The sequence below is a fragment of the Capricornis sumatraensis genome, chromosome 15 (assembly GCF_032405125.1).
Source record: "Capricornis sumatraensis isolate serow.1 chromosome 15, serow.2, whole genome shotgun sequence".
Classification (NCBI taxonomy): Eukaryota; Metazoa; Chordata; class Mammalia; order Artiodactyla; family Bovidae; genus Capricornis; species Capricornis sumatraensis.
This window is the reverse complement of record NC_091083.1, coordinates 67,489,996-67,517,197: the sequence shown is the minus strand read 5'-3', so window position 1 is coordinate 67,517,197 and position 27,202 is coordinate 67,489,996. Positions and strand designations below refer to the sequence as shown.

The window sequence follows — 27,202 nt, the reverse complement described above, 5'->3', positions numbered from 1 at the left end:
TACACAGGAAAATGTGATACAGGCTGATCAGATGGGGATATCACCTGAGGAGGAAACATCTGAACAAGAAGGAGCCACTTATGCCAAGATTTATGGGGAAAAGCAGAGGTTGGATGGCATCACCGACTCAACGGACGTGAGTCTGAGTAAACTTCAGGAGCTGGTGATGGACAGGGAGGCCTGGCATGCTGCAGTCCATGGGGTTGCAGAGAGTCAGACATGACTTAACGACTAAACAACAGTAACAAGGGGAAAAAGCATCTGGGCAGAGGGAGCAAGAAAGGCAAAACCTCGCTGAAAAGATGCATGGCCAACAGCCCCTCACTCCCAGTCTCACCACAAACTGGGGTCTTTTGAACAAATCACATAACTTCTGAGGCTCAGCTGCTACATCTACAAAATGGGAATGAAGATACCTTATCTGCCACAATGTGAGAGAACTCAACCAAAGAGGTGTTAAGGTCTGGGATACTCTCCAAATCTCACCAATAGGCACCTGATATATATCATTCGGCACCCAACTTGAAAGAGGAGAACCTGCACTGAGAACGCTGGGTCACGGTTTTTTATTTTTAATTTCACGCTGCACTAGAAATAGATTCCTTTGTTCCTTGTTAACACAGGATTTTTCCTGGCACCTGGGTTTTATTATAGTAATTGCTGCTTCAGTCTCTCTCTTAGGTACAAAAGCAGGCAAAACAGTGGAATCACTGTTGTGACAAGCAGACCACCTCTCCCTTCCTTCCCACCAACAAAACTGGAAAGCTGTGTGTCCTGTAGATAGAGCATGTTTAAGGAGTTGGAACCATCCTGTCCTCTGGATTGGGCCACTGATTTATCATCAGTCATAGTTCTCTCTTCTAAATATCTCTTTTGTCTGTCCCCGTCTCTCCATCTTCTCAGGCCTGCCTCATTATCTCATACTTTAGCTCCCTCTGAGCTCTCTCTGGCCTTGGTCTCTGCGCTTATAAACCATCAGCCATGCTGTTACCAGTATCTTATACACCACATCTCTTTCTTAATATCTTTAGATAACTCATTGCACAAACGCTAAACTTCTTAACCTAGTATCCAAGGCTTCCTCCAAGAATGAGCTCCTAAGAGGCTGCTCCAACCCCCCAGTGTCTACACCAGACTCCTCCTTGTCTCCAAAACAAAACTAGCCACATTCATTATTCGGCTTTTTTGTTTCTGCTCCGGCTGTTTGGTACCCTGTCCCCATTCCTGCCTCTCACCTCCACCCCTACTTCCTTCACTGCTTACATATTCCTACCCATCCTTCAAGACCCTGGAAGGCTTCCCTACTTCCCCAGAAAAAAAGTTTACCTATCTACCTTTAATAATCAGATGTATAATGAGGGGCCCTGTCTTTCTCATGGTTAATTCCCCAGAGCCTAGACGGATAAATTCAATTTAATTAAAATTAATATCAGGTGCTTCAGACTGAGAAGAACCTATTACAACCCAGAAGGAAGGAGCAGTTAAAAGAACTGGGGCACTGCCAAGGGGTGAGGAAGGATAGGGATCAAAAATCTGCATTAAAAAAAAAAAAAGCTGCAGAAGATTCTGGTGTAAGTGATATTGGACATTTTGTGAAGCACTGGATCACCCTCCAAGTTCCTAACTTTAAAACTGCAGGAAAAATGAGAAACTACTTTGCTTCTGCCATTAAGGCTTTTCCTGAAGCTGCCCCATGGCTGGAGAAATCGGGTGTTGTTTTCTGGGACCCAGTTAAGTAGAAAACAGAAGCCTGGGTTCCAACACTGGCTCAGCCTTCAGCGTGCTATGGGGACCCTGCGCGGGTCTCTGTCTCTCTCTGGCCTCTATGACCACTCCTACTCCCAACAACTGTGTGTCCCCTCTGTAGTGACTGTCCCATTTTGGCCACCGGGTTCCCCCATCTTGCATCGGACATCGCCAGCTCTGACGCCCTACGTGCTCTGCACTCCCCTCCTTCCCAAGGTCCCATCCCCCTGGGTCCAGCCACGGACTGTCCCCTCCCAGACGCCGTCCAGCTCCGCAAGTACAAGCCTCCTTCCCCGCCCTGCTCTTTAAGCCCCGCCGGGTCGGTCTGCGCAAGCGCGTTGTATCTCGAGGCCCCGCCCCCTGAAGCTCGGGTTAAGGCGTCGGAGACCAGAGTAAGGAACGCGGCTGGACGACGGAAGAGTAGGTTGGGGCACAGCAACGGCGGCCCGCAAGGGTCATGTTTCTTCGGGAGGAAGGACACGAGGGAGGGGTCTGGTCAGCGATCGGAACCCCGGTGGCCGGGAGATGTTGCCGCTCACACCCATGGCAGGGACCTGGAAACTGGTGTCCAGTGAGGGGGTGGGGCTGGTGCTTCTTGATTTCAGATTCCCCAGATCTGACTCCAGATCGGGCTGGTGTCGGGGACTCCATGCCGGTGAGACTAGAGCCGGAGTTGTTGGGGGTTTTTGTTTTTGTTTTCTTTAAACACAACAGAAGGGGAAACGATTAGAACCAAACTTTGCCCCCCACTGAGAGCAAGCGGGCCCAGGAGGTAGGGCAAGCCTGGGCAAGAGACTGTGTTGTTGGCCCCGGCTTCCCGCAAGCATTGACCTGGCCCTTGGCTTAAAGTCCGACCGGGTTTTCTTGCGGGCGTGTTAAAGCTTTTGGTGATCGGGCTCCAGCTTGTCATTCATTCACCATTCATTCATTTAATATTCATCGAATTGAGTAGTAGGCGCTGGAGCTAGAGAAGTGATCAAGACCCCTATTCCTTACCGAACAGGGAAAACTAATGAGCTGTAGAAGGAAGCCCCGGGCGGGGAATAGGGACAGCTTCTCAAACTTAAGTCGTGAACGCTGGTCGGGAGGGGTGAGGATTGTCCCAAAGAAACAAATGCCAAGGCCTGGAAGCGGGAGAGAAGCTGGTGTGTCCTGAAGATACATCAATCACTCTGAACCTGTTCAGTGCTTAGGGGAGAGATGGCGGTATTCGGAATTAGGCTGCCAACAGTGGAGGTGGAGAGAAATCAAGGAGTTCAGAGTACAATATACTTAGAATCCACAGGATTTGGGCAGAAAGGGTGTAGGCAAGAAGTATATACAAGGCTTGGGTGCCTGGGGAAGGACTACCCACTCCATTACTCTGGCCTGAGAATTCCATGAACTGTATAGTCCATGGGGTCACAAAGAGTCCAATGCAACTGAGCGACTTTCACTGTGGGTGCCTGGGTGGGGCTCATCAAGAGCAGGAGCAGATTTATGGGCAGACAATACATTCTATTCTGGTTCTATGGAGACTGTCAGTAAGCAGTGGGATATTCTCCTATGAAGGTCAGGAAAAGCACTACAGTGAAGTTACAGATTTGATGTCATCAGCAAAACAAAGCCACAAGAAGGGTTGAGACTGTAGAATGAGAAAGGGCCCGATCAGTATTTTTCATAGTAATTATTTTTGTCTTATCTTTCTTTGCATCCTCAGTCCGGGTCCTGGCATTAAATGCCAGTCAGCGTTTACCAGCTAAACAAAAGGCCAACAGCAGGCAAAGATGTTGGAATCTCAGAGCTGTGAAGAGATGGGGGCTACTGGAGGGTTCCATTGCTCTAAAGTCAGAGTCACAGGTGCTAGTCTTGGCTTTGCCACAAGGCTGCTGCGTTACCTCTGACAAGTATTCTCACTGTAAAATGGGTACAGCCAGAAAAGAAGCTCCCACATATAAAACTCCAAACACTGCTAAGGCACTGCACACAGATTTTATTTTTCATTTAATCAACACAGTGTCCTTATTTATAAAAGAAGTAATTATCATGGCTTCAAACCCATCTGACTGACCCCAGAGTTTCGTTCTCTACTAGGACTGCCCTTATCTGTGTCTCACCTGGGAGGACCCCTTTGAAACCACATGGTCATTCTTTCAATACATTGTGCTGAGGCCCACAGACTTTCATGATTTGTTTAGCACCAGTTCTGTCATGGGGAGTGGGGGATGGAGCCAAATATGATGGAGATCATTCTCCAGCTCTCTTCCTGTGACCACTGAGCTGAGCAGCCGTGTTCTGTCCACAATTTCTCTTTCAGATCTTCTTAAACCCCTGGGGCCTGCTGCATAGTCAGTGAGTGTCAAAGTGTGAGTTGGTTCACCCGGTGTGTCTCTGGCAGCCAGTGGGACTCCTATTACACTGGGAACTTGGGTTTCAGTTATTCCTATCCTGCTAATATGACTTCTCAGAAATGTTTTCTGTGTTTGGTTCTGCGATGATAGATGTCCATACAAGGAATGCCATCATTTCCTTCTAGTGATTTTGCCTCTGGTTAGTATGAGGGAGGGGTTCACTTTATTTGCATTTAATAGTATTCCGCAGAGGGCTCCTTTTCTCCACTCTTGCATAATTTATTTGAAACCTGCCTACATGGGTTGTTGGAGCTAGAAAGGGAACTAACAATATGTTGCAGTGGTTCCCATTCCAGGAATATTTATTTAAAAAAGAGAGCTTCAGCTCTTCCCTCCGCTCAGACCTCTTGAATCAGAATCTCTAGCAGGGCCTAGGATCTGTATTCTTTAAAGAATACTCTGCAGAGTATTCAGCCGGTTTGGAAACCATGGTCTAGTTCAGACCCTTATCTCCCAGGTAGAGAACCTGCAGTTCTGGGAAGAGAAAGAACTTGTCCCAGTCATATATGACATTAGTGCCTCTCTCTCCAATGAAAGTAGGGCTTCCCTTGTGGCTCAGTCGGTAAAGCATCTGCCTACAATGCGGGAGACCCGGGTTCGATCCCTGGGTCGGGAAGATCCTCTGGAGAAGGAAATGGCAACCCACTCCAGTACTCTTGCCTGGAAAATCCCATGGATGGAGGAGCCTGGTAGGCTACAGTCCATGGGGTCACAAAGAGACTTCACTCACTCACTCCAATGAAAAGCATTGGGCTGGGAGTTCAGAGACCTGGGTTCAAGTCCAGGTTTTGCTAGTCATTATCTTGAGCAAGTCACTTCATCTCTCTGAGCCTCCGCTTCCTTACTGGGAGAATAATGGCGTCATTGTATTAGGACTCAAAAGAGAGACTGTCAATGGAAACGCTTCGTCAGACTTTCCATTTTGCGCTCATGGAAGTCGTTAAGAGCTGCCAGCCAGTGTTCTCTTCCCTGTACCACACTGCCAGTTGCTGGGCCCCAGGCCATCTGTCACTAAGCCCTCTTCTCTCCTTCTCTTGCAGGTTGGGATGGCCACCGGCTGGGGGAGCCTCTTGCAGGATGAACAGCAGCTGGAGGAGCTAGCAAGGCAGGCTGTGGACCGGGCCCTGGCTGAGGGTGTGTTGCTGAGGACCTCACAGGCACCCAGCTCCTCGCATGTAAGCCTCTTCTCAGCATTGACCACACAGCTTAGATCCTACAAGGCCCCTGCTAGGCTGGAGGCAGTTCCTTTGGACTTAAAGCCCACATCTCTTTTGCTTTATTTTTTTTTCCAGTAGCTTAAATTTATCTCTATAAGAGATAAATTTATCTTGTCTTAATTTGTCTTAATTTTATCTCTTAAATTTATCTCTATCTCTATAAAATTTATCTCTAAAGTTACCTCTGTAATATTAAAAAGCATCATGCTTTAAGCTGAGTAATCAACTTTAAGTCTAAAGAGCTTAAACTGTGACTTAGGCAAGTTACTTAGCCTCTCTCAGCTACCGTTTCTTCAAATATAAAAAAGAGATAATAATGGGGCCTACCTTATGGAGTTGGTAAGAGAATTAGAAGATAATTCACATGAAGCACCTTGTCCAGTAAACTTATTTTTTAAGCTCCCCTAATCATACTACCATCCCTGTAATTGGTTTGTGGTATATCCTTCCAGGTTTTTCCTCTGTGCATTTATATACATATATAACTATATAAAGAGGGGCTTCCCAGGTGGCACTAGTGGTAAAGAACCCGCCTGCCAATCCTGGAGACACAGAAGATGCAGGTTCAATCCCTGGATTGGGAAGATTCCCCTGGAGGAGAGCCTGGCAACCCCCTCTAGTATTCTTGCCTGGAGAATCCCGTGGACAGTCAATAGTGTCGCAAAGAGTTGGACACAACTAAGGAGATTTAGCATGCACATATAAAAATAAATGCAGTTGACCACTGAACAACACAAGGATTAGAGGTGTCTGCCCTCGGCACAGTTGAAGATCTGCGGGTAACTTATAGTCGGCCCACCATATACATGGTTCCTCTGTATCAGAGGTTCAGCATCCACAGATTCAACCAACCTTAGATCATGTAGTACTGTAATATTTACTGTGGAAAAAAATTATGTATCAGTGAACTTGTGCAATTCAAACCCGTTGTTGTTCACAGGTCAACTATATATAGTTTTTAAGAAACAAGCTGAATCAAGTATATTATTCTATGAGGTATATGTTTGTTTTTCATTTAACAATCTGCCTTAGAACTCTTTCCAACTCCCTTCATTCATAGTATTCCAAGTGTGAACGGATCACAGTTTAACTTTATGGATGGCTATTTCGGTGATTTCTCATGTTTTATGATTACATAAAGCCCTACAGGGAACAATCACACGCATGCCTGTTTGGGCACCTGTATGAATGTTTCTCTAGGGTTGATACATAAAAGTAGAACTGCTTATTCTAAACCACATCTCAAAACAAACAAACAAAATCTCATCCCTTTAAAAAGAATTTGTTTTGTGACCAGGTAAGACATTTTCATGGTTTGAAACTCAGAAGGTGCACGAGTTTACAGTTCAGTCCTCCCTTCCACATTCCCTAACCACCCAGTTCTCCTGCTCTAAAGGCAACCCGTGTTTCAGCATTCTTGTTTATTCTCTGTTAACCTTACTCTTAACAAGAAAATATGTATATATTCCTCTTTCCCATTTTTTTACACAAAGAAGTGTGTTAGACAAGCTCTTCTGTGACTTAACACTTACCTTATAATTATTCCCGTTAGTGGCTAAAAAGCTGCCACCATCTTTTTTTTTTTTTTTTTTACCAAGCCGCATCTCTTTTGTCTCTCTGTGCCCAGAACCAGTTAAGGGCCTGGTGGAGGGTCCAAACTTAATAACTGGTTTGAGGCCCAAGTGAATGAGAATGACTCTCACCTAAGGCAGACTGATACTGTAAAGGTTCTGCCTCTGGCTTTAGGATTATAATTCTCTTTGAATTGGTGTTTTAATTCCCATCCGATATATAGCCAGGAGTAGAATTGCTTGATCATACAGTAGTTCCATTTTCAGCTTTTTATACTGGCTGAAACAACTTACATTCCCACCAACAGTGTTTGAGGGTTCATTTTTCTCCACAACCTCTCCAAAATTTGTTATTTTAGTCTTTTTGATGATAGCCATTCTGACAGGTATGAAGTGATATCTCACTGTAGTTTTGATTTGCATTTCTCTCATTAGCGATCTTGAGCATCTTTTCATGTACTTGTTAGCCATCTGTATGTCTTCTTTGGAGAAATGTCTATTCAGGTCTTCTGCCCATTTTTTGATTGGTTGTTTGGTTTTTGATATTTAGCTATATGAGCTGTTTGTAAATTTTAGATATTAACCCCTTGTCAGTCATATCATTTACAAATATTTTCTCCCTTTGTGTAGCCTGTCTTTTCATTTTGTCTTATGTCAAAAGTGTTCCACCTATGTTCCCTTCTAGGAGTTTTTTGGTCTTTTTTAAAAAAAATTTTTTAAATTTATGGCTGGGCTGGGTCTTCACTGGTACACAATGGTTTTCTGTAGTTTCAGAGAGTGGGGGCGACTCTTTGTTGCAGGCCCTAGAGCACACAGATTTCAGTCGTTGTGGCACACAGGCTTAGTTGCTCAACAGCATGTGGAATCTTCCTGGACCAGGGATCAAACCCATGTCCTCTGCTTTGGCAGGCAGATTCTTACCCACTGCAACACCTGGGAAGTCTTCATCTAGGAATTTTATGGTTTCAGGGTTATATTTAGGTCTTTAAACCATTTTGAGTTTATTTTTGAATATGGTCTGAGGGAATGGTCTAATCTCATTGTTTTTCATATAGCTATCCAGTTTTCCCAGTACCATTTATTGCAGACACCATCTTTACTCACTGTGTATTCCTACTTCCTTTGCTGTGGATTAACTGATCATAGGTGCATGGGTTTATTCCTGGGCTCTCTATTTCTGTTCCATTGATCAATATGTCTGTTTGTCTGCCAGTACCACACTGTTTTGATTACTCTAGCTTTGTAGTATAGTCTGAAGTCTGAGAGAATTATAGCTCTAACTTTGTTCTTTTATTTTCAGGGTTGCTTTGCAATTCAGGGTCTTTTATGGTTCCATATAAATTTTAGGATTATTAGTTCTAGTTCTGTGAAAAATATCATGGTTGTTCTGATAGGAATTAGTTGCTTTGGATACTATGGCCATTTTAACAATATTAATTCTTCCAATCTAAGAGGCTAGGACATCTTTCCATTTCTTTGAATCATCTTCTATTTCCTTCACTAGTGTTTCTAGAATGTATACTCTTGGATGTTTATTGAAGCATCTATTTGTAATGGAGGGGAAGAGAAGGAAACCACCTTGATGTTCATACTAGAAGGCTGCTGCTAAGCTGCTAAGTCACTTCAGTCGTGTCCGACTCTGTGTGACCCCATAAACGGCAGCCCACCAGGCTCTGCCATCCCTGGGATTCCCCAGGCAAGAACACGAGTGGATTGCCATTTCCTTCTCCAGTGCAGGAAAGTGAAAGTGAAGTTGCTCAGTCATGTCTGACATTTTGCGACCCCATGGACTGCAGCCTACCAGGCTCCTCTGTCCAGGGATTTTCCAGGCAAGAGTACTGGAGTGGGGTGCCATTGCCTTCTCCATACTAGAAGGCTAGATTCACTAAATTATGGTATATACAAAAATTGAATACTATACAGCCACTGAAAATAATGAAAGTATTCTATTTGAATGTATTTGGAAATGTCTCTGAAATATTTATAAAGCAAAGGACACAACAATGTACATATTATATGCTTTTGCGTGTGTTAAAAAAAAGAGAAAATATGTATGTATACATACACATTAGTCTAGAAGGGTATGTGAGACACTAGTATATAATTTTTCATGGGGTGGCAAAGAATCAGACATGACTGAGCATGGACGCATGATCATGAATACATGAGCATATCATGGGGAGGAGAACTGGGTCATTGGGGACAGGGTGAGAATGAGACATGCTTTTCACTATGTCTTTTGAATTTATATTATGTGTTTGTATTATCTATTCAAAATAATAATATTTTTAAAATAAATTTGTAAATGGCAACTTCAAACAGCATTAACTTATACTACCATAATGACAAACATACTAACTCAGAGGTTAGACTCAGTGATGCTTCATAATATAATATAAGCACAAAGTCGTAATATAAGTCACAAAGTCATCTTCTCTTTCCCAAGTTCTTTTTTTAAATTTTGTATTTATTGGTTGTGCCAGGTCTTAGTTGTGGCATACAAACTCTTACTTGCAGCATGTGGGATCTAGTTTCCTGACCAGGAATTGAAGCCATGGCCCCCTGCATTTGGAGCATGGTGTCTTAGCCACTGGACCACCAGGGAAGTCCCTCTTTCCCAAGTTCTACATCATTTGTTGTTGGAAATCTCAGAATGTATTATCCCCTTCTAAAAATAGTATTCTAGGTGGTATTTGGGTTTCCTGACTCTGCCAAAGTCCAGAGAACTCAGAATGCAGCTGAATGAATTCCAGGCCTGGCAACCTGGGTCACCATCTCCAACACTGGGGGGAAACCAGCCCTGGCTTCTCCTCTGGGGGCCAGAGTCCACTTCTGCTACAGCAGTGCCTGCGGGACTCTCTCTCTCCCTCAACCAGAAGGCAAGGGCACTGGCTTGGATGGGAACCCGCCAGGAGAAGTGTGTGTGTGTGTGTGTGTGTGTGTGTGTGTGTGGGTGGGTGGGTGGGTGGGTGGGTGTGTGTGTGTGTGTGGTGGTTGTTTAGAAACCATCATGGTTCAAATCCCAGTTTCACTTAATAGCCTTGTATCATTTTGGTCATGTTACTTAACCTCTCTGAGACTTAGTTCCCTTATCTGTTTAGTAGGTATAGATAATAATAGTATCTTTCTCAAAACGTTAAATGATGAATCCTTGTAAAGTATTTAAAACAGTACTAAGCATACAGTCAATGTACAATAATTTTTTGGCTTATTTGTCTAGACTTTGTAATTTTTAATCTTTTTACATTTAAAAAAAATCAGAAGTGATTGGTCAAAAACAGTCTAGAAGTTCTCTTAATACCCACTCCTCATCCTGTTCTCCCTCCCTTCCCAGAGGTAACCAGTATTCTGCAGTTTGTGTGTTTTCAGTAATATGGGGACACTTTCCATGGGATTACGTTTGCAGGAAGACAACACACTCACAGGCATTCTACCCATGCCCACTCTCTCTCCTTGATCAGGTGGTGAGCTATGCTCCGTTCACACTCTTCCCTTCACGGGTCCCGAGTGCCCTGCTGGAGCAGGCCTATGCTGTGCAGGCGGACTTCAATCTCCTGGTGGATGCGGTCAGCCAAAATGCTGTCTTTCTGGAGCAGACTCTCTCCAGGTACGGAGGAGGGTGTTGGGGGGCAGGAGATGCTAGAGCTGAGGGACTGGAAGACTGGGACTCATGAGGTATTACCCCAGCAGGTGACTTTGTGGTGGGGGACAGGTACTCCCCAAGAGAAAGAAAAATTAATAGAATAGAAGTCAGGAGAGCTGGCTTCTAACCCTGGCTCTACCACTTGCTTATATGGCCTCAAACAAGTCCCTTTCTTTCTCTGGGCCTCAATTTCTTCATCTGTAAAACGGGAAAGTGAAAGTGAAAGTTGCTTAGCCATTTCCGACTCTTCGTGACCCCATGGACCATGGAATTCTCTAGGCCAGAATACTGGAGTGGATAGCCTATCCCTTCTCCAGCAGATCTTCCCAACCCAGGAATTGAACCGGGGTCTCCTGTGCTGCAGGCAGATTCTTTACCAACTGAGCTATAAGGGAGGTTGGCCTAAATCTAAGATCCATTCCAATGCTGACATTCTGTGATTCTCTGACCTGTGGCCTGCCCCCTGCTTTGAAGACTGAAATTTCCATTTGGAATTAGAGAAGGTCAGGGCTCCCCAGGTGGCGCTAGTGGTAAAGATCCTGCCTGCCAATGCAGGTAGACATAACAGACTCCGGTTCGATCCCTGGGTTGGGAAGATCCCCTGGAGGAGGGCATGGCTACCCAGTCCAGTATTTTTGCCTGGAGAATCCCATGCACAGAGGAGCCTGGCGGGCTGTGGTCCATAGGGTCACAGAGTCAGATGTAACTTAGCACGCATGCATGCAGCCTAGTTTTAGAGAAAATAGAGGGCAGAAGGGGTTATTGGATTTAAAGTCAGATTTTTTACTCATCTTAAGTAGTGGCTCTTTCTTGTCACCTAAGGCCTCTCATTCTGGATGAGATGGGGTGCATACTAGGCCACGCCCAGTTCATGAGGATACATGGCCCATGAAATGGCTCATTCCACCCACCTCTCTTTGTCTCTTCTCTCTTCTTTTTTCCCTTGAGGCCCTGGGGCAATGGATATTTATTTTAGAATGAAATTAGAATTAAATATTTGTGTGTGTGTAGATAGAGAATACACACATATATACACACATAAATATAATTGCATGTCTGATTAATTTATCAAAAAATTTATTTTGTTAAACACAAAATCTTTTAAAAATGTGCAATTTGGTGTGACGGTGAATAGGAGAAGGGTTCGTAATGCTAAGAAGTTTGGAAACCATTAAAGTGAAGTGAAATGAAAGTTGCTCAGTCGTGTCCAACTCCTTGTGACCCCATGGAATAGTCCATGGAATTCTCCAGGCCAGAATACTGGAGTAGGTAGCCTTTCCCTTCTCCCCCTGGATCCCAACCCAGGGATCGAACCGAGGTCTCCTGCATTGCAGGCAGATTCTTTAGCAGCTGAGCTTTACCAAGGAAGGCCCTGGAAACCATTGACTTGGAGCTAAAAGTCCACTGAATCATGAGTATATAAACTTCTCCAGGATATTTTCCTTGTGTCTTTCTCGGGATAGGCCCAGATTTTGTACCTGTGACTCTGGATTGTGGAGAAATATGAGCAGCCTGATTTTTGACCTTTATCCCAAAGCTGCAGTTACATGTGAGACTCCCTGTAGCCCAACTCTGCAACCCCTGCCTTTGTTACTACCTTCTCCTCCAAAATACACGCAACCCTAGCTTATAAGGGAGAAAAGGCCAGGATCACAGCTGGAATAGCAGCCTAGGCCCTGGGGTTGAAGGGGAGCATCTCTTCAAAAAAGGGTAAATGTGTCTCAATTTTGTTAGAGGCAGAAGCCCAGCTGGTGTCTCTCCTCCTTACCAGGGGCTGGGAGACCCCCTGAGAGAGCTGATGGGGAGCGGAGGAACTTCAGGGCAGGCCTGAGCCTCATAGGCTCAGTGGGGACCCTGTAGCAAGGTGAGCCTGAGAGTCAGGCTTGAGCAGATATGCAGAGATTCATGCCTGAATCTCGAGAGGCAACAAGGTACTTACCTGTGGGTGTTTCTTCCTAAGGCTCCAGAAAACCATACTGATGGGTTCCACCTCGTGTCCCATGTCACAGCAGCACACTTGTCCATGAGCATGAGTCAACACAGACATGTCAAACAGGAGAGACGACGCTCACCATCACACAAATAAAATGGAGCGTTATAACTGCAGGCAGCACTATGCAGGAAAGGCCCACAGTGCTCTGGGAGTGCATACCAGAGTATCTGACCCAGATATGGAAGGCTTCCGATGAGGACTCATTGAAGAAAAAAATGAGGATGTTTAGCTAGAGTCAGAAAAATCTTTGGAGGCACCAGGCATAACTGCTGTCTTCTAATCTGAGGCTGCCAAGCAAGAGGCGGGTAGGACTTGTCCTGGGAGATATCAGAATATAGGGGAAGCTATAGAGAGTTAATGTTAGGTCACCTAGAAAGCTTACCAACTACATAATGGTCATGGCGTATGCTAGTTTTGAATTCTTGGGGCCACACCCTATGTTCAGTTCTATACATATAATATCTCATTTACTCTTCGCTATAACTCTTTGTTAAGCTTCCCAGATGGGCCAGTGGTAAAGAATCCACCTGCCAATGCAGGAGATGTGTTCGATCCCTGGGGTGGAAGATTCCCTAGAGAAGGAAATGGCAACCCACTCCAGTATTCTTACCTGGAGAATGCCATGGACAGAGGACCCTGGGGAGCTACAGTCCATGGGGTCATAAAAGTCAGATATGACTTAGCGACTAAACAGCAACAGCGCCATGTTATAAATTTATATTTCTCCTCCTTTTCCAGATGACCAAACTGAAACATAGAGGTGAAGCGACTCTGAGGTTGCCTAGTAGTGAGTGGGAGAGCTGGGATTTGAACCCAGGTCATCTGGCTCTAGAGCTGGGTTCTAAACTACTGTTCTCTATGGGGTTGGTGTGGGTATTCAAGTTTGGGCCAGTAGACCTAGAGAGGATTCAGGAAATAGTGGAAATCCTTGGCCTTTAATGTCCCATGTAGCCCACAGAATACCCTGCTTCCTCTTCCAGCACCATCAAAAGGGACAGCTTTACTGCTCGTCTCTTTGACATCCACAAGCAAGTCCTAAAAGAAGGCATTGCCCAGGTAACCATTCTCCATTCACCCCAGTCTGAGATGAGACCTGCCCTTCCCATTTCTCTCTCTCTCTTTTAACCAGAAAAATTTGGCCTAGTCACTGAGCTCATGGGAATCTGCCTTGCGTTGGTCCCCATGGAGTTTATACATTAGTGGCCAATCCTGGAATGACCAGAGGAATGATTCCACTGGGTGTGGGAGCGTCAACTGGCCCCTCTAATCTCTGCGTACAATTCACAGTACCTTTTGGCTCTGTGGCTAGGCCCTCGGGGTCAGCCCTGGGCAAATGTCCTAAGCCTTCAGTTTTTCCCCTAGACTGTGTTCCTGGGCTTGAATCGCTCAGACTACATGTTCCAGTACAATCCAGATGGCACCACAGCCCTGAAACAGATTGAAATCAACACCATCTCTGCCAGCTTTGGGGGCCTAGCCTCCCGGACCCCAGCTGTGCATCGGTGAGTCCCTTGGGCAGTCCTGGGCACACAGGTGAGGTGTCAGCCTGATGAGCCTACAATCACAGGTGGGGCAGGGATCTCCAATGCTGACTGTGCCCTCCTGGGCCTTGGGTCCTGTGTTTCCACTTCATAACACAGTTTCCACTTGTAATTAGGTCTTGATATGTCAGAGAGAGAAGGGACTTTGTGATTCATCTCATCCTGCCCCCTCTTTGTGTAAGTCACTGTTCCAGGCAGAAGGAACAGTATCTGTAAGGGCCCTGAGGTAAGAAGGACCTGAAAGGAGGTCAGAGTCTAAGGCAGAGAGGGAACAGGGGCTTCCCTTTTGAAGGCTGGACCCTAGTAGCATCCACATCTAGTCAATAGTAATGCTCTAGGATTCTGTGATTCCACACAGTCTGTAGCAGGATTCCAGATGACATGTGGGGCTCAGGGAAAGGGGCTTCAGTTTACTGGGAGGCTGGTGTGGAGTGGAAAAACAGGGTCTCGGGGCTCCTCTGGTGTGTACACCAGCCACCAGGCTTAGGGCAGCCCAGCACATTCCAGCCTGAGGTGGATCCTCCGAGGGCATCATGGTAGGATGTTTCTTAGTGCTCAGCTGATTCTCAAAGTAATCTTCCAGTAAGTGTCTATGAGTCACAAGCTGAAGAGTCTTCAAGGTCCATCCAATTGCTAAGACATCTCTCTTTCAACAGACATGTTCTCAGTGTCCTGGGTAAGACCAAAGAAGCTGCCAAGATCCTCTCCAATAATCCCAGCAAGGGACTGGCCATGGGGATTGCCAAAGCCTGGGAGCTCTACGGCTCAGCCAAGTAAGGGAAAGAAGTGGCAACAGAATCTTACTTTAGATTCAGCATTCATGGATACAGTAACTTCTTTGCCTGACATCATTAGGAAATGAGGGATTTTTTCTTGAAATAGAAGCTTACACTTTGGCGTGTCAAAATTATTTTACTGGAGTTTTGGTCTTCTTAAGTAAGAGGTGATATAATTTAGTCTTTGATGATACTTTAATCTTTTCTTGTTGGCTCCAGGTCATTCATTATAACTGTCACTGATTGCATCTTGATGTAATGCAAAGCTGCTGCTTAGAGCGAGAGGTGTGAGAGGCTGTTTGCCTGCGCTAATAACCCAGCTATTAGGCTTTAAGCTCTTATTCATTATCTTCATGGTTTTTCTGTCTGTCTCCCCAGTAAGAGCTCTTACTTCTTACTGCTGTCATTGGGCTTGAATTTAGAATCCTCCACTCCCATTCTTATACCTCCTTTTTGATTTGTTATAGTTTGGGAAAGAAATTGATCTGTTATGTTTGAGGGCCTCTTTAATGAGTAAATGCATAAACTTTGATTTAGGGATTTTATAGTGTCTGTTTTAACTGTTCAGAGGCATTTTTTGCTTCCTTCTTTTTCTCACCTGTGTTCCAGATGTGTAAAGATGCTAGGTAAGTGACTTCTGGATGAATGTGCAGCCACTGTACTAACAATTACTGCAATGTTAACATAGCATTATCAGTTAACCATTAATGAGCACCCACTAGTACCACACTCTGTTCTAAGCATTTCATATACAGGATCTCAGTGAATCCTCAAACACTCTGAGGTAGATACTATTCATCTCCCCCACTTTAAAGATGAGGAAACTGAGGTTTAGAGACGTGAAGTGAATTGTTCAAGGTCAAGTGGTATGGTTGGCAGTAGAGCCATGAGTCCATCTCCCTCTAGAACCTGCATTCTTCATCACTTTATTGCCTCCCTGGGCTTGTTGAGCTTCATTGAGACTCAAGAAACCTCAGACTCTGAGCATTTGGAAGTCATCAGACAAATGTTTTGTCAAGTGGAACTCTTGGCTAGGTTATATTTTAAGAATGAAGCCAAGAGATGGGTCAGCTAGGAAACAGCTGATAAACAAATGCTGTGGGGGATTTCTCTATCCATGCTGTGAATAATGTGGAGAGAAAAGACTTGTGTACTCAGAATTAGGCACTGGTAATTAGGAGGTGTGGGGTCCCTGAGCTAAGAGTGGATACCCTCATTTTGAGAGTCAAATAGGTACTTCTGCTGATCCAAATATGACCTTTGCTAAAGTCTGTTCTTTTCCTTGAACATCAATTTCCTCACTTGTAAAGTGGAGGTAATAATAATAATACCTAAAAGGATCGTACTGAGAATTAAATGAAACCATAGATTTGAAAAATGCTTTAAAAACACTCGTTGAGGGTCATTATGTATTACTTTCAATAATAACAATAGTAATAATAACTACCGTTTAAAGAGTTCTAGTTTTATTACACAGAAGAGCAAACTGAGGGCTCAGAGAGGTTGCAATGACTTACCCAAATCACACAGCTAGTAAGTTTAGAATTCATATTTATCTGCCTCGAAAGCCTGTGATCTCTCTGTTGCACTGTTCTTCTTTTAAGAGGAATGGTCCCGTAGGATAGACTGAAAAACTGAGGTGCAAGCATTTGTAGAGCAGATGAATTTTTGTCAATTATCTCATACTTTTTAAAAAGAATTTAAAAAAATTAAGCCTGGAAAATGAATTGTGATTTTAATTTAGACATTTATTTGAACACTTGCAAAATACAACGTCTGTGGTTAGAATGAGTAGGGATAAGAAGAGATGATTCTTAATATAAAGGTTGGCAACTATGACCTGTTTATCTCTCTTACTTATAAATGGGGAAATCAGGGTACAAGGGAAGAAACTGACTTACCCTAGGGTGTACCTTAGGTCCCTGGCAGGACTGGGAGTCAGGGTGCCCACTCCCAGTCAGCAAGCTCCTGCCACTTCACCTTCCTTAGCTGAACACTCTCCCAGTCCTGCTCCCAGCAGACTATCAGAACTAAAGGCAGGAAGAGGTAGAATGTTTTCCGAGTCTGAGTCCAATTATTTGGCAGGGGGCAGGCTGACTTCATTAACCAGAGCATGCAGTTCCACTTTAACCTACAGCTTCCCTCCTCCTCCTCTTCTTGGAGGTGGGCCAGCCTGGGCCAACTGCCACATTCCCACCCATGAGCAGAGCAGATCAGGCTACAAAGTTAAGAGCAAGGTCATTGGCCCTCAGGACTCTCCAGGCAAGATGGCTTCTGAAAGCACTTAGCTTGTCTCCAGACACCCAACTCAAAGCCAAGACTCAGCTTAATATCAGCTCTGAAGTCAAGAGATTTCAGGCCGACTAGGAGAGGGGTCATAGCAGGAACTGTGTTTTAGCTAAGTGGAGAAGAGTTAGGCAAAGTGTAGCCCAAGAGGTTTAGCTGAGGAAGAGAGAAGCAGAGACAGACAGACAAGAGGCTAAGTACAGTAGGTCAGAAATCCACATTTAGAATCCTAAGCGAAGTCTGCCCACTCTTCAGGAGTCTTAACAAGAAGCCTTGGGCACAGAGCAGTATAGCTACAGCAAAAATGGAGTTTGGTACTGCTAAGCATTGGCTCTAAGAGAGTCTGGCTGGGAACTGGACCTGTTTTTGATAACTGAAAATAGCTTGATTGGTAATCAAACAGACAATTCTTTGGCAGTAGCATTTCCCTGAGTCCTTGAGCTCTTGTTCTTTTAAGAAACATGTGGATAAGCAGAAAGGAAGAGGCCAGGTAAGCCCCAGTGATCCTGTTAATACTGTGGGACCAAACATGGCCCCATGTGCGACACAGAAATGTTGGGAGGCCCCAGGAAATAAGGCCTTATTCATAATTTGCTCTTTAGAGTTTCTATAGGATTCTGCTGAACTATTTTAGTGTTTTATTCAAGAACCACACATTGTTTTATTATATGTTTCACAATCTAGTAATAGGGTCTTGTTTTATTATATGTTTCACAATCTAATAATAGGGTCATTAAGCCCCAAACCCCATTATTCTCTTACAAAATATTCTTCTGAAGTTCCATGGACAGAGGAGCTTGGTGGGCTATAGCCCATGGGGTCACAAAAGAGTCAGACATGACTTAGCTACTAAACAACAACTCTTAACCTCTTTACTCTTCCAGAAGATTTTTGAATCATTATGTTAACTTCTAAGAAAAAGTCCTCTTGGGTTTTTGGGATGTTTTTAAATCTAAATTTTAATTTACACAGAAAATTGACATTACTACATCTGCCTACTGGCGAAGGAGCAAAGAGATCTCCATTTTTTCATGTTTTCTACTTTCAGGAAATAATGTGTTGTGTAGCCTCAGGTATCTGTGCCTGAGGCAGTCCTGAGATGAGAGAATGTCTTCTCTTTCAGGGAAGCTGTGTTCTCATTCTCAGTGCTGAAGGGGGTGGGATGGGGTCACCTGGGGCCACAAATGTTCTTTCCCCAGTGCTCAGGTGCTACTGATTGCTCAAGAGAAGGAAAGGAACATATTTGACCAGCGTGCCATAGAGAATGAGCTACTGGCCAGGTAAGTAAAGGAGGGGAGACCTGCATGTGTGGCCCCTGGGTTGCGGAGAGCCAGTCAGAGCAGAGAAGGCAGTCTCTCTAACCCTTGCCCTTCTTTCTCAGGAATATCCATGTAATCCGACGAAGGTTCGAAGATGTCTCTGAAAAAGGGTCTCTAGACCAAGACCGAAGACTATTTATGTAAGTGTCCAAGGAGCATTCCCAAGGATCCAGTAGAGGGCTGATTTGGGAAACTCATCCTGCCGCCCTCTTCCCCTAAATGACCATTTCTTCTGGGAGATGTGATGGCTTGCTTCCTTCTCTCTGAATTTTAGGGTGAACACTGAAAATATCCCACCATCCCAGGCAGTTTTGGAGAAGCCTAGTTCTGCTTCTGGAGGGTTGTATCAGAACTATCGACATTCTGGATAACCTTGTTTTTCATATGCCTCTGGGCTTCTCAAAGTTTTCTTGCCCTTCTTGACTAGTCACTTTGGACTTGGGCAGTTGGGTTGGGCGGTCAAGGAGGAAGAGGAGTAGCCAGCTCATTCTTTGATTGGTTCTGGGAGTTGCTTCTCTGAGGTCACAGGCAAGACTTCAAGGGGGCTGGATTTGTGCTCCAAGCCAGGCTCCATGCTTCCCGTTATGGGCCACCATCAGGTGACTTGACTTTATATTTTTAATTTTTTAAAGATTGACATTTATTTTATTGTTAGCTGAGCTGGGTCTTTTGTTGCTGCTCGCAGGCTTTCTCTAACTGCAGCAAGTGGGGGCTGCTATTCATTGCTGCGCTCAGGCTTCTCACTGCAGTGGGTTCTCTTACGGTGGAGCATGGGCTCTATGGTGTGTGTGTAAGATCTTCCTGGACCAGGGATTGAAACCCTGTTCCCTGCATCGGCAGGCAGATTCTTAACCACTAGACCACAAGAGAAGTCCACCAGGTGACTTTAGTATTAATATCACATATTTAGACCTAGAAATTTGTGATTCTTAAAATTAAGAACCTCTTGGCATTTCACAATACCACTATTTTCTTTTCTTTCTTTCTTTTTTTTTTTTTTTGACCATGCCATGCAGCTGGAATGATTTTAGTTCCCTGACCAGAGATCGAATCCCAGGCCCTTGTCAGTGAGAACACCAAGTCCTAGCCACAGGGCTGCCAGGGAATTCACACTTAACTGTTTTCAAAATGTGCTTTTATCTTAACAAAACAAAGTCATTAATTTACTTTCCAGATATATCAAACAATATCAAATAAAGAAAAGGGGAAGAAGTTCCAAAATACAGTCTGTGGCTTAACTAGATTCATATTTTGCATCTGCCCACCCTCACCCCGCTACCATTTAAAAAAACATCAGCCTGGTTTCAGCTACTTTAAGCGGTATAAATACAAGTGTGTTTTGCTAGCAATATGATTCTGCCGCTGAATAATTTTGAGCCCACTTTTTCAGAGTTTACCTAATTTGATTCTGGTCACCTTCTTTTTTTTTCCCTGCAGCCTTCCTAGAATGACTCTAGATCTGGAACTATTGGAGAGCATTTCCCCTTCCAGTTTTTAGTGGAAGCACTGATGGTGTGGGTGTTTACTTCATGCTTCCAGTGAATCCCTGTTCAGGCCACCCCCATGGGCTGACTTTCAAAGAAGTCAAAGGCATTTTGATGCAGCCTGCAGCAGACTGAACCATCGAACACATCAGTTTTCGTTTAACACAGCAGCTTTCTCCATCCTGTCTTCTAGGGACGGCCAGGAGGTTGCTGTGGTTTACTTCCGGGATGGCTACATGCCAGGCCATTACAGCTTACAGGTTGGTGCTTTCCATTAGCCCACTTTCTGCCTCCTGGGACCCACCATTGTTCCTCAGAGATTCCACACACGGATCGTAACAACCTGGGTTTTTCCTTGGGCCCTGGCTTCAGTTCTTCCTCCCGGAACTTCCTCTCCTCCCACAAGCTTTTTGCTACCTCTCACTCCCTAAATACACACACCGTCTGCCAGAATCTAAATCCTCACAAATCCACAGTGCTTCAGCCATTCACCTTAGTTTCTAGGGTTATGCTGGTAAATATGTAACCATAATCTCTCTGGGGAGGCACGCCCTTATTTATAGCATTTGCTGATTTCTGTTGTAACTACTCCCATCATGACCAATTTCAAAGCTACCCAACTTAACATCTCTGAACAGAATTGGGAAGAGATGGGCACAATCAGCTCTCACTACCCAATGCAAACCAGTTTCACTGCACCAGTGACCAGTTCCTTCTTGCCAGATCTTTTTTCTCTTTTATCTGCATCCAAAAGTTTTTATCTGCTGTCCATTCATACTAAGGACACTAATGATATCACCTTAGCTTACTATCTTACCATGTAGTTTCAAAATTGCATTCCACATCTACTGTTTCATTTAATCCTTACACTGCAGGAGGTGTATAATTATCCCCATTATATAGATGGAGAAACTAAGATTTGTAGGAGCTTATCTTAGGTCCCCACAGGGAGCTCCCAGGCCTTCTGACTCTCAGTCCAGTGTCATTCTTAGCATATCATTCTCTTCCTCCTGCCCCTGATCCACAGCATGGAGAAGCTAATAGGAAGCTCTTCTTTCAGTTGGGAGAAGGTAAAGGAGAAAATAAGTTAGAAAATACCATGAGCAGTAGTCTGGGGATCCTGAGCGTTTGACTCCATGTTTGGGTGACCATGGGCAGGATGCTGTGTCTTTCTGGGCTCAGTTTCTGTAAACTGAGGGGACTATACTAGAAAACTGAGGGAGGTCCTTCCAGATCTATAGTTCTTTGAGTGTAAGATCCTCTCTGAGGCCCAGCCTATACAGGGAGCAGCTCCACAGAGGTGGCAGCTCTATAGAAGGCCCTTTCCTCTAGAAAGTGGTTAGTGGTAGGAGCTTGCTGACTAGAGAAGAGAGAAACTGTCTATTGGGAAAAATGGATCCAGGTTCTAGGATAAGGGGCTTGAGGGAAAGGGCCAAAGAAAACTTTATTTAGAGTTAATAGGAAGGAAATTAATGCACAAGGAGAACATTTTTAGGGAACTGAGAAGCTCAGACTGGGTTTAGACATGGAGACAAATCCTCCAGGCTTAGTGACTTGCTAGGAGACGGTGAGCAAGCCCCCCTGCTCATCTCTGAGTTTTGCTTTCCCTCCTTTCCACAATGGGGTGCTTTCCTGGGTTTATCTCCGACGTGCAGGGTACCTTTAGCTCTACCCAGAACACTAGCTCAGTTGTTAGGTGTCTGCGGTTATTGATGAAGACCAGGCAGAGGTGCTGCAGGTGAACATCAGAGGAAGGACATCACGTGTCGGGGTGAGAATGGCATGGGGTGGTGGTATTGCTCCTTTGGCTTTGGCCCTGATCCTGCTGTGGGCAGTTTGTTGTGATCTGGAGTAAAGACAGACTGTCCCTCTGGTGCCCTAGAAGAGAGGCTAGAGTGGGGGAGTGGGGCATGGTCCTCTGACGTTTCCCTGCCTCTTATACCCTGAACTCCTGACCCACCAGACTGTTCGTCCTGCGATTATTCACCTGCAGACCTTTGCTCATATTACTTTGTTAACCTGAGTACCTCTTCCCTGTTGAGTCTCACCTGTCACTCTCCCTGTTCTGTCAGATTTCCCCTCATTAAACAACAACATATTTACTGAGCACCTGCAAAGCTTCAGGCATTGTGTTAAACACTGGGGATACAACAGGAAATGAGAGCCAGACAAGAGTCCAGTTCTTGTGGAGCTCACAGTGTGCTCAGGGGGATGGTCATCAGAAAGTAAACAAAAGTAGAAAAAGTTGTTGTAAAAAAAAAAAAAAAAAGAAAAAGTTATTGTTGTTGTTTTTTTCCTGGCTAGGGGAAACAATAGAGAATTATGGAGAAATGACATTAAATAGGGTGCTTTGAGAAGGTGACTTTGAGCCAAGACTTAAGGATGAAAAGGATCCAACCATCCATTAGAAAAGCCCAAATGACAAGAATCCCAGGCGGAGGGAAATGCAGCAAATGCAGGCCCTGAGGTAGACATGACATTTGTGTCCGAGAACTGATAGACCTGTGCGGCTGGAAGGTGGGAGTGGGGTGAAGGGATGGCCTGGAATGAAGTTGAGAAGGAGACAAGAAGTATATCCTTACAGGATCCCCTTACAGGAGAAGAACAGCAGTTTGTATTTTATTTGATGTACAGTAGGAATCTGAGCTCATAAACAAGTGTCTCCTTCCCCTTTCAAACCTCCTCATCCACTGTTCACCCTTTTACCTTTTGTCATTTCCCCTTTTAGTTACAGTCGTGTCATCGTGCTAGGCTGTGAGCTCCCCAAGGGTAAGAATCCTGCATGTTAGGAGGAGGCCACACCTGCCTCACAAGTGTGTTACAAGGGCCCTGGGAGGTGATGCATGTGAGGATGCCTGGCACCTGATGGGTGCTCATTAAAGGTCAGCAAAGTCAAAGTAGAATTCCATTTGGTTTCTTCACTCCACAGAACTGGGAAGCACGCCTGCTCCTGGAGAGGTCATGTGCTGTCAAGTGCCCGGACATTGCCACCCAGCTGGCCGGGACCAAGAAGGTGCAGCAGGAGCTGAGCAGAGCGGGCGTGCTGGAGTCCTTGCTCCCCGGGCAGCCCGAGGCTGTGGCCCGCCTCCGCGCCACTTTTGCTGGCCTCTATTCACTAGACCTGGTGCGTGGACAGCCCACTTCTCCCAGCTCAGTCTTCCTCAGTATTGGGGACCCAGAGCCCAATGTGTTGGGGAGGCTGGAGCTGGCACTGGGCTGGACTTGAGTCAGTGATGCTCTGAGGTCCCCTGGAACCCTGGAGGCTGGAATCCATTGTAAGCTCCCTCAGCAAAGATGGCAATGGGGATGCTAACCAGGGAATGGGGCTGAGGTAGACAGCAAGAACTGAGGAGTATCTGTACCTGCGTTTCAGGCCTTGGGCTACTCCTGAACAGTTGCCAGAGAAAGCTGGTACTCCCTGCTACAGGGGATCCACTGGGGTTGTCTTGTCCAGATCGTAGCATCCAGCCTAAGGGGCTTTATGGCCCTTTCTCTTCCTGCTCTTCCTCTAATGCTGCTCTGCACAACCAGCAGGACCTTGGCTCTGTGCTCTTCGGCCTAAGATGCTAGTGACTACTCTCTTGCCTCCTACCAGGGTGAAGAAGGGGACCAGGCTATCACCAAGGCCATTGCTGCCCCTAGCTGCTTCGTGCTAAAGCCTCAGAGAGAGGGTGGAGGTAGGTGGTGCCCCCTTCGCAGGGCTGCTCAGTGAAGGGGGTTGCAGGAGGTCACCAGTGCTGACCTGCACTTGCTGTGGGCACAGTTCCAGGCTCCAGGGGACACGAGAGGAACTGACCCAGGTGCCCCACCTTGGACAGTGTCACGGGAGACCCTGTGATCACGTGCTGTGGAGCACAAGAGAATGTGTGAGGCAAACGTGATGACCTCTACACTACAGAAACACCCAAGCACCATGGAATGTGATTAACCAGCACTGGAGGGTGTGGGCAAGTATAGTCTGAGGTGCCTGTGGGAGTGCAGGAGGGGGCATATCAGGAGGTTGGATACCTTCCTGCCTGGTTTGAACTCTTTGAGGGCAGGGATCATATCTGCCTCATGGATCCAGAGATGGATATTTTTTTTTTGATCTTGGCCTTAAGGGTTGGGTAGGCATTTCACAGGTAGAAAAGGGGGAAGAGCATTCCATACAGAAGGAGCAACCTCAGGCATAGGCTTCCACTGGTCCATGGAAGTGTGGTACGTTTGGAGGTTAATAAGTTAACTGCTGAGGCTGGAGCGCAGCGTGGGAGGTGGGAGAGGGAATGATTTGGTTTGGAAAAGATGGCTTGGGACCTGATTATAAAGGATGTTGAATATACGTAGGAAATTGGGTTTTACCCTATGGGTGGTGGGAAGCCATTAGCAAGTTTAAAGGAGGGGAGGGACACATGGTGGATCCGTGTTTCAGCCATGGGAGAGTACACGGGGAGACATTGGCGGTGGAGGGACCGTAGAGGAGGCTGGTATAGTCGTCCAGAAGAGCAATGCAGAAGGCTGGGCCAGAACTTGTGACAGTGTGGAGTACGGACTGAAGGGACACGTCTGAGTCAGTGACAGGTAATGGGCAGGGAGATCGGCGACTCGGGAATGCCTTTCACTTGACTGGGTGCAGGACGGCCCAGGAGGAGCAGACCCAGGCAGAAGTAATGAGTTCTGTTCAGACATGCTGAGTTGGATTTGGTAGCCTCTGGGATATCTGTGATGTTTAGAGCATGGAGCTTTAGCTAAAGATTTGGGAGTTAACAAGTTATAGGCTACAGATGAAGCCTTGGAAGAGATCTCCCTGAAAAAGAGTGCATACATGGAGGAGAGAACAAGGGTAGAGGAATGATTCCTTGGAAACCCCAACATTTAAGAGGGGCAGGAGCCAGTCAGGGAGGCTGAGAAGGAACAGTCATAGCAGGGCAGGATGGTATGGTGGGAGGTGTGTCCACTTTTGTAAGAGCCCTCCTGTTACGGTGACATTTTCCTCCTTGGAGAACAAGCCTGCCCTGGGTTCACTGAACTGCTGTCAGGAACTGACCCTCTTGACCTGCCCACATGGCTCTGGAAGTGGGAGTACAGGGTAGAGAAGGTGGGCAGAGGGTCCAAGGTGACTGCTTAGTGAAATTGCAGGTAACAACCTATACGGGGAGGAGATGGTACAAGCCTTGGAGCGGCTGAGGGACAGTGAAGAGAGAGCCTCCTACATCCTCATGGAGAAGATTGAACCCGAACCTTTTAGGAATTGTCTACTACGACCCGGCAGCCCTGCCCAAGTGATCCAATGCATTTCAGAGCTGGGCATCTTCGGGGTCTATGTCAGGTGAGCCAAGCAACATGTTTCCTTATGTAGTAAATGAGGCCAAGGACCTAAGATCTGCCTACCTCACAAGGCTATCAAATGAAGTCCAGATAACAAGTGCTTTGCAACTATAAAGGAAATTCCAAGTGATATCAAGATGGCTAACAATATAACCCTGGACTAGGAGACCCCAGGGAAGAAAAGTTTAGGTCCAGTCCCAGGGCACCTGGGATGCTGGGGAAAGGTAGGATGGGCCAGCTAGAGGATAAACAGTGGCTTTGAAAAGCTGAGTGGCCCCTGGGCTTGAACTTGAGTACTAATGAATCAGGAAGAAGACAACTGGGGAATTTGTAAGGAACAGTTTCTGGTCTCTCATTACCACTTCCTGCTACTCACTCCAAGATCAGAGCAAGGAAGGAATACCAGATCCTATCATGCTCCCCACAAGAGCCTGCCCTCTCTATAATCTTCCCCTCCAACCATTCCACTTAGAGCATCTCTGCCTGCCAATTCCTCCCCACCCCCTACCGCCATCTTGAGAGAGAGGTAGAAATTTAGAGCTACAGAAGATGAAATGTGAGCCTGGCATCATGCTAAATGCTTTTCTGGTTTTCTTTAAACCTTGTCACCATCTTAAAAAGTGAGAGGTATTATCTCTGTTTTAAATTGAGGAAATTGGTACTTAGAAAGGCTGAGTAACTTGTTTCAAAGGGGGAGCTTATAATATCCACGCTAGGATGCAAACCCAAATCTGATTCAGAAATCCGAGCGCTTTCGCAGGTGTAGTCAGTCACCCATGTACTGCTCAGCCGGGACCAAAGAAGGTCTTGGGTTTGAGGGCTGAGTCCAGGTGATGGAATTGTGTATCTCCTGCCCCTGTTTCTATAGGGAGGGAAAGACACTTGTGATGAACAAGCACGTGGGACATCTGCTTCGAACCAAAGCCATTGAGCACGCAGATGGCGGTGTGGCAGCTGGAGTGGCAGTCCTGGACAACCCATACCCTGTGTGAGGGCACAGCCGGGCCTGCCTGACTGCACTGCAAAGACCTTCCATCCTTTGTCCGGTCATTCCTCGCCTGCCCTCTTGAGGGGCTGCCCTCCCCTTACCTTGTGGAGGCTGGTCTCTTCTAGAGATTTCCAGGGTCTTCGTGGAAGGGCAGATGCTGGGTACCTTCCCCCTTCTCCCCAACCCCCCAACCCCAGCTTTCCCTTCTGAGAACCAGAAAAGCTGTGTTTCCCTTAGGTGCAATCTAGAGGCCCCTAAATCTTCAGGGTGTGGATACAGCTGAAAGGAAGCTGATTTGAGGTCAGGGTCCATAACCTTGCCACCTTCCTGTTAGCCCCTTGTCAGCCTTTCCAGCAGGTTCTGGACCTAGGCTGGGACTGAGGGGTAGGAGGAAAAGGGTAGGGGCACAGCCTTTCCTCACCTCTGCCTTAAATAAAACTACTTGGCTGATTCTGTGATTCCTTTGTTTGTACATTTAGGGGAGGGAGAAGCTATAATCCTAGTCAGCCCACTTCAGATAGATTGGAGCAGGGGAAGGAACTTGGCTATAACCAGTCTCCCTAGCTCCAGATCCTATGGATAGGACCCTAAAATTTCAGTCCTTAGTCACTCACTAATGCTCCCACAGGATCACAGGGAAGAGAGACAGTCTCTAGCAGGGAGAGCAATCATGATCGCGCATTACAGTTATAATTTGGCTTTAGTTGCTTTCCTGCTTAGTTCAGGAGCTTGTCAAAGGGCCGAGAAGCCCTGGTGAAAATGAAAGTGTTAGTTGCTTAGTTGTGTCTGACTCTGCGACCCCATGGACTGTCAGGCTCCTCTGTCTATGGGATTCTCCAGGCAAGAATACTGGAATGGGTTGCCATTCCCTTCCCCAGGGGATCTTCCTGACCCAGGGGTCAAACCTGGGTCTCCAGCATTGACCTGCCTAGCGCTGCCTAGAA

The 27,202-nt window shown here is 45.9% G+C and overlaps 1 protein-coding gene across 1 annotated transcript; it reads left to right on the top strand.

The window, feature by feature from the left end:
- The first annotated feature begins 2,099 nt into the window (after nucleotides 1-2,099).
- On the top strand, nucleotides 2,100-26,690 carry GSS (glutathione synthetase). Its single transcript, XM_068987451.1, has 13 exons — nucleotides 2,100-2,166; nucleotides 5,177-5,311; nucleotides 10,386-10,531; nucleotides 13,541-13,616; nucleotides 13,923-14,062; nucleotides 14,758-14,874; nucleotides 18,363-18,443; nucleotides 18,545-18,622; nucleotides 20,160-20,226; nucleotides 22,896-23,090; nucleotides 23,562-23,643; nucleotides 25,082-25,271; nucleotides 26,139-26,690. The coding sequence occupies exons 2-13, from the start codon at nucleotides 5,183-5,185 to the stop codon at nucleotides 26,260-26,262; spliced, it is 1,425 nt and encodes a 474-aa protein (XP_068843552.1). The 5' UTR covers nucleotides 2,100-2,166; nucleotides 5,177-5,182; the 3' UTR covers nucleotides 26,263-26,690.
- Nucleotides 26,691-27,202: the final 512 nt, after the last annotated feature.

Coding starts and splice junctions, on each gene's coding strand:
- GSS (XM_068987451.1), top strand. CDS start 5,183: ATGGCCACCGGCTGGGGGAGCCTCTTGCAGGATGAACAGCAGCTGGAG. Junction 10,532..13,540: donor CTGGAGCAGACTCTCTCCAG/GTACGGAGGAGG, acceptor TTCCTCTTCCAG/CACCATCAAAAGGGACAGCT. Junction 25,272..26,138: donor ATCTTCGGGGTCTATGTCAG/GTGAGCCAAGCA, acceptor CTGTTTCTATAG/GGAGGGAAAGACACTTGTGA.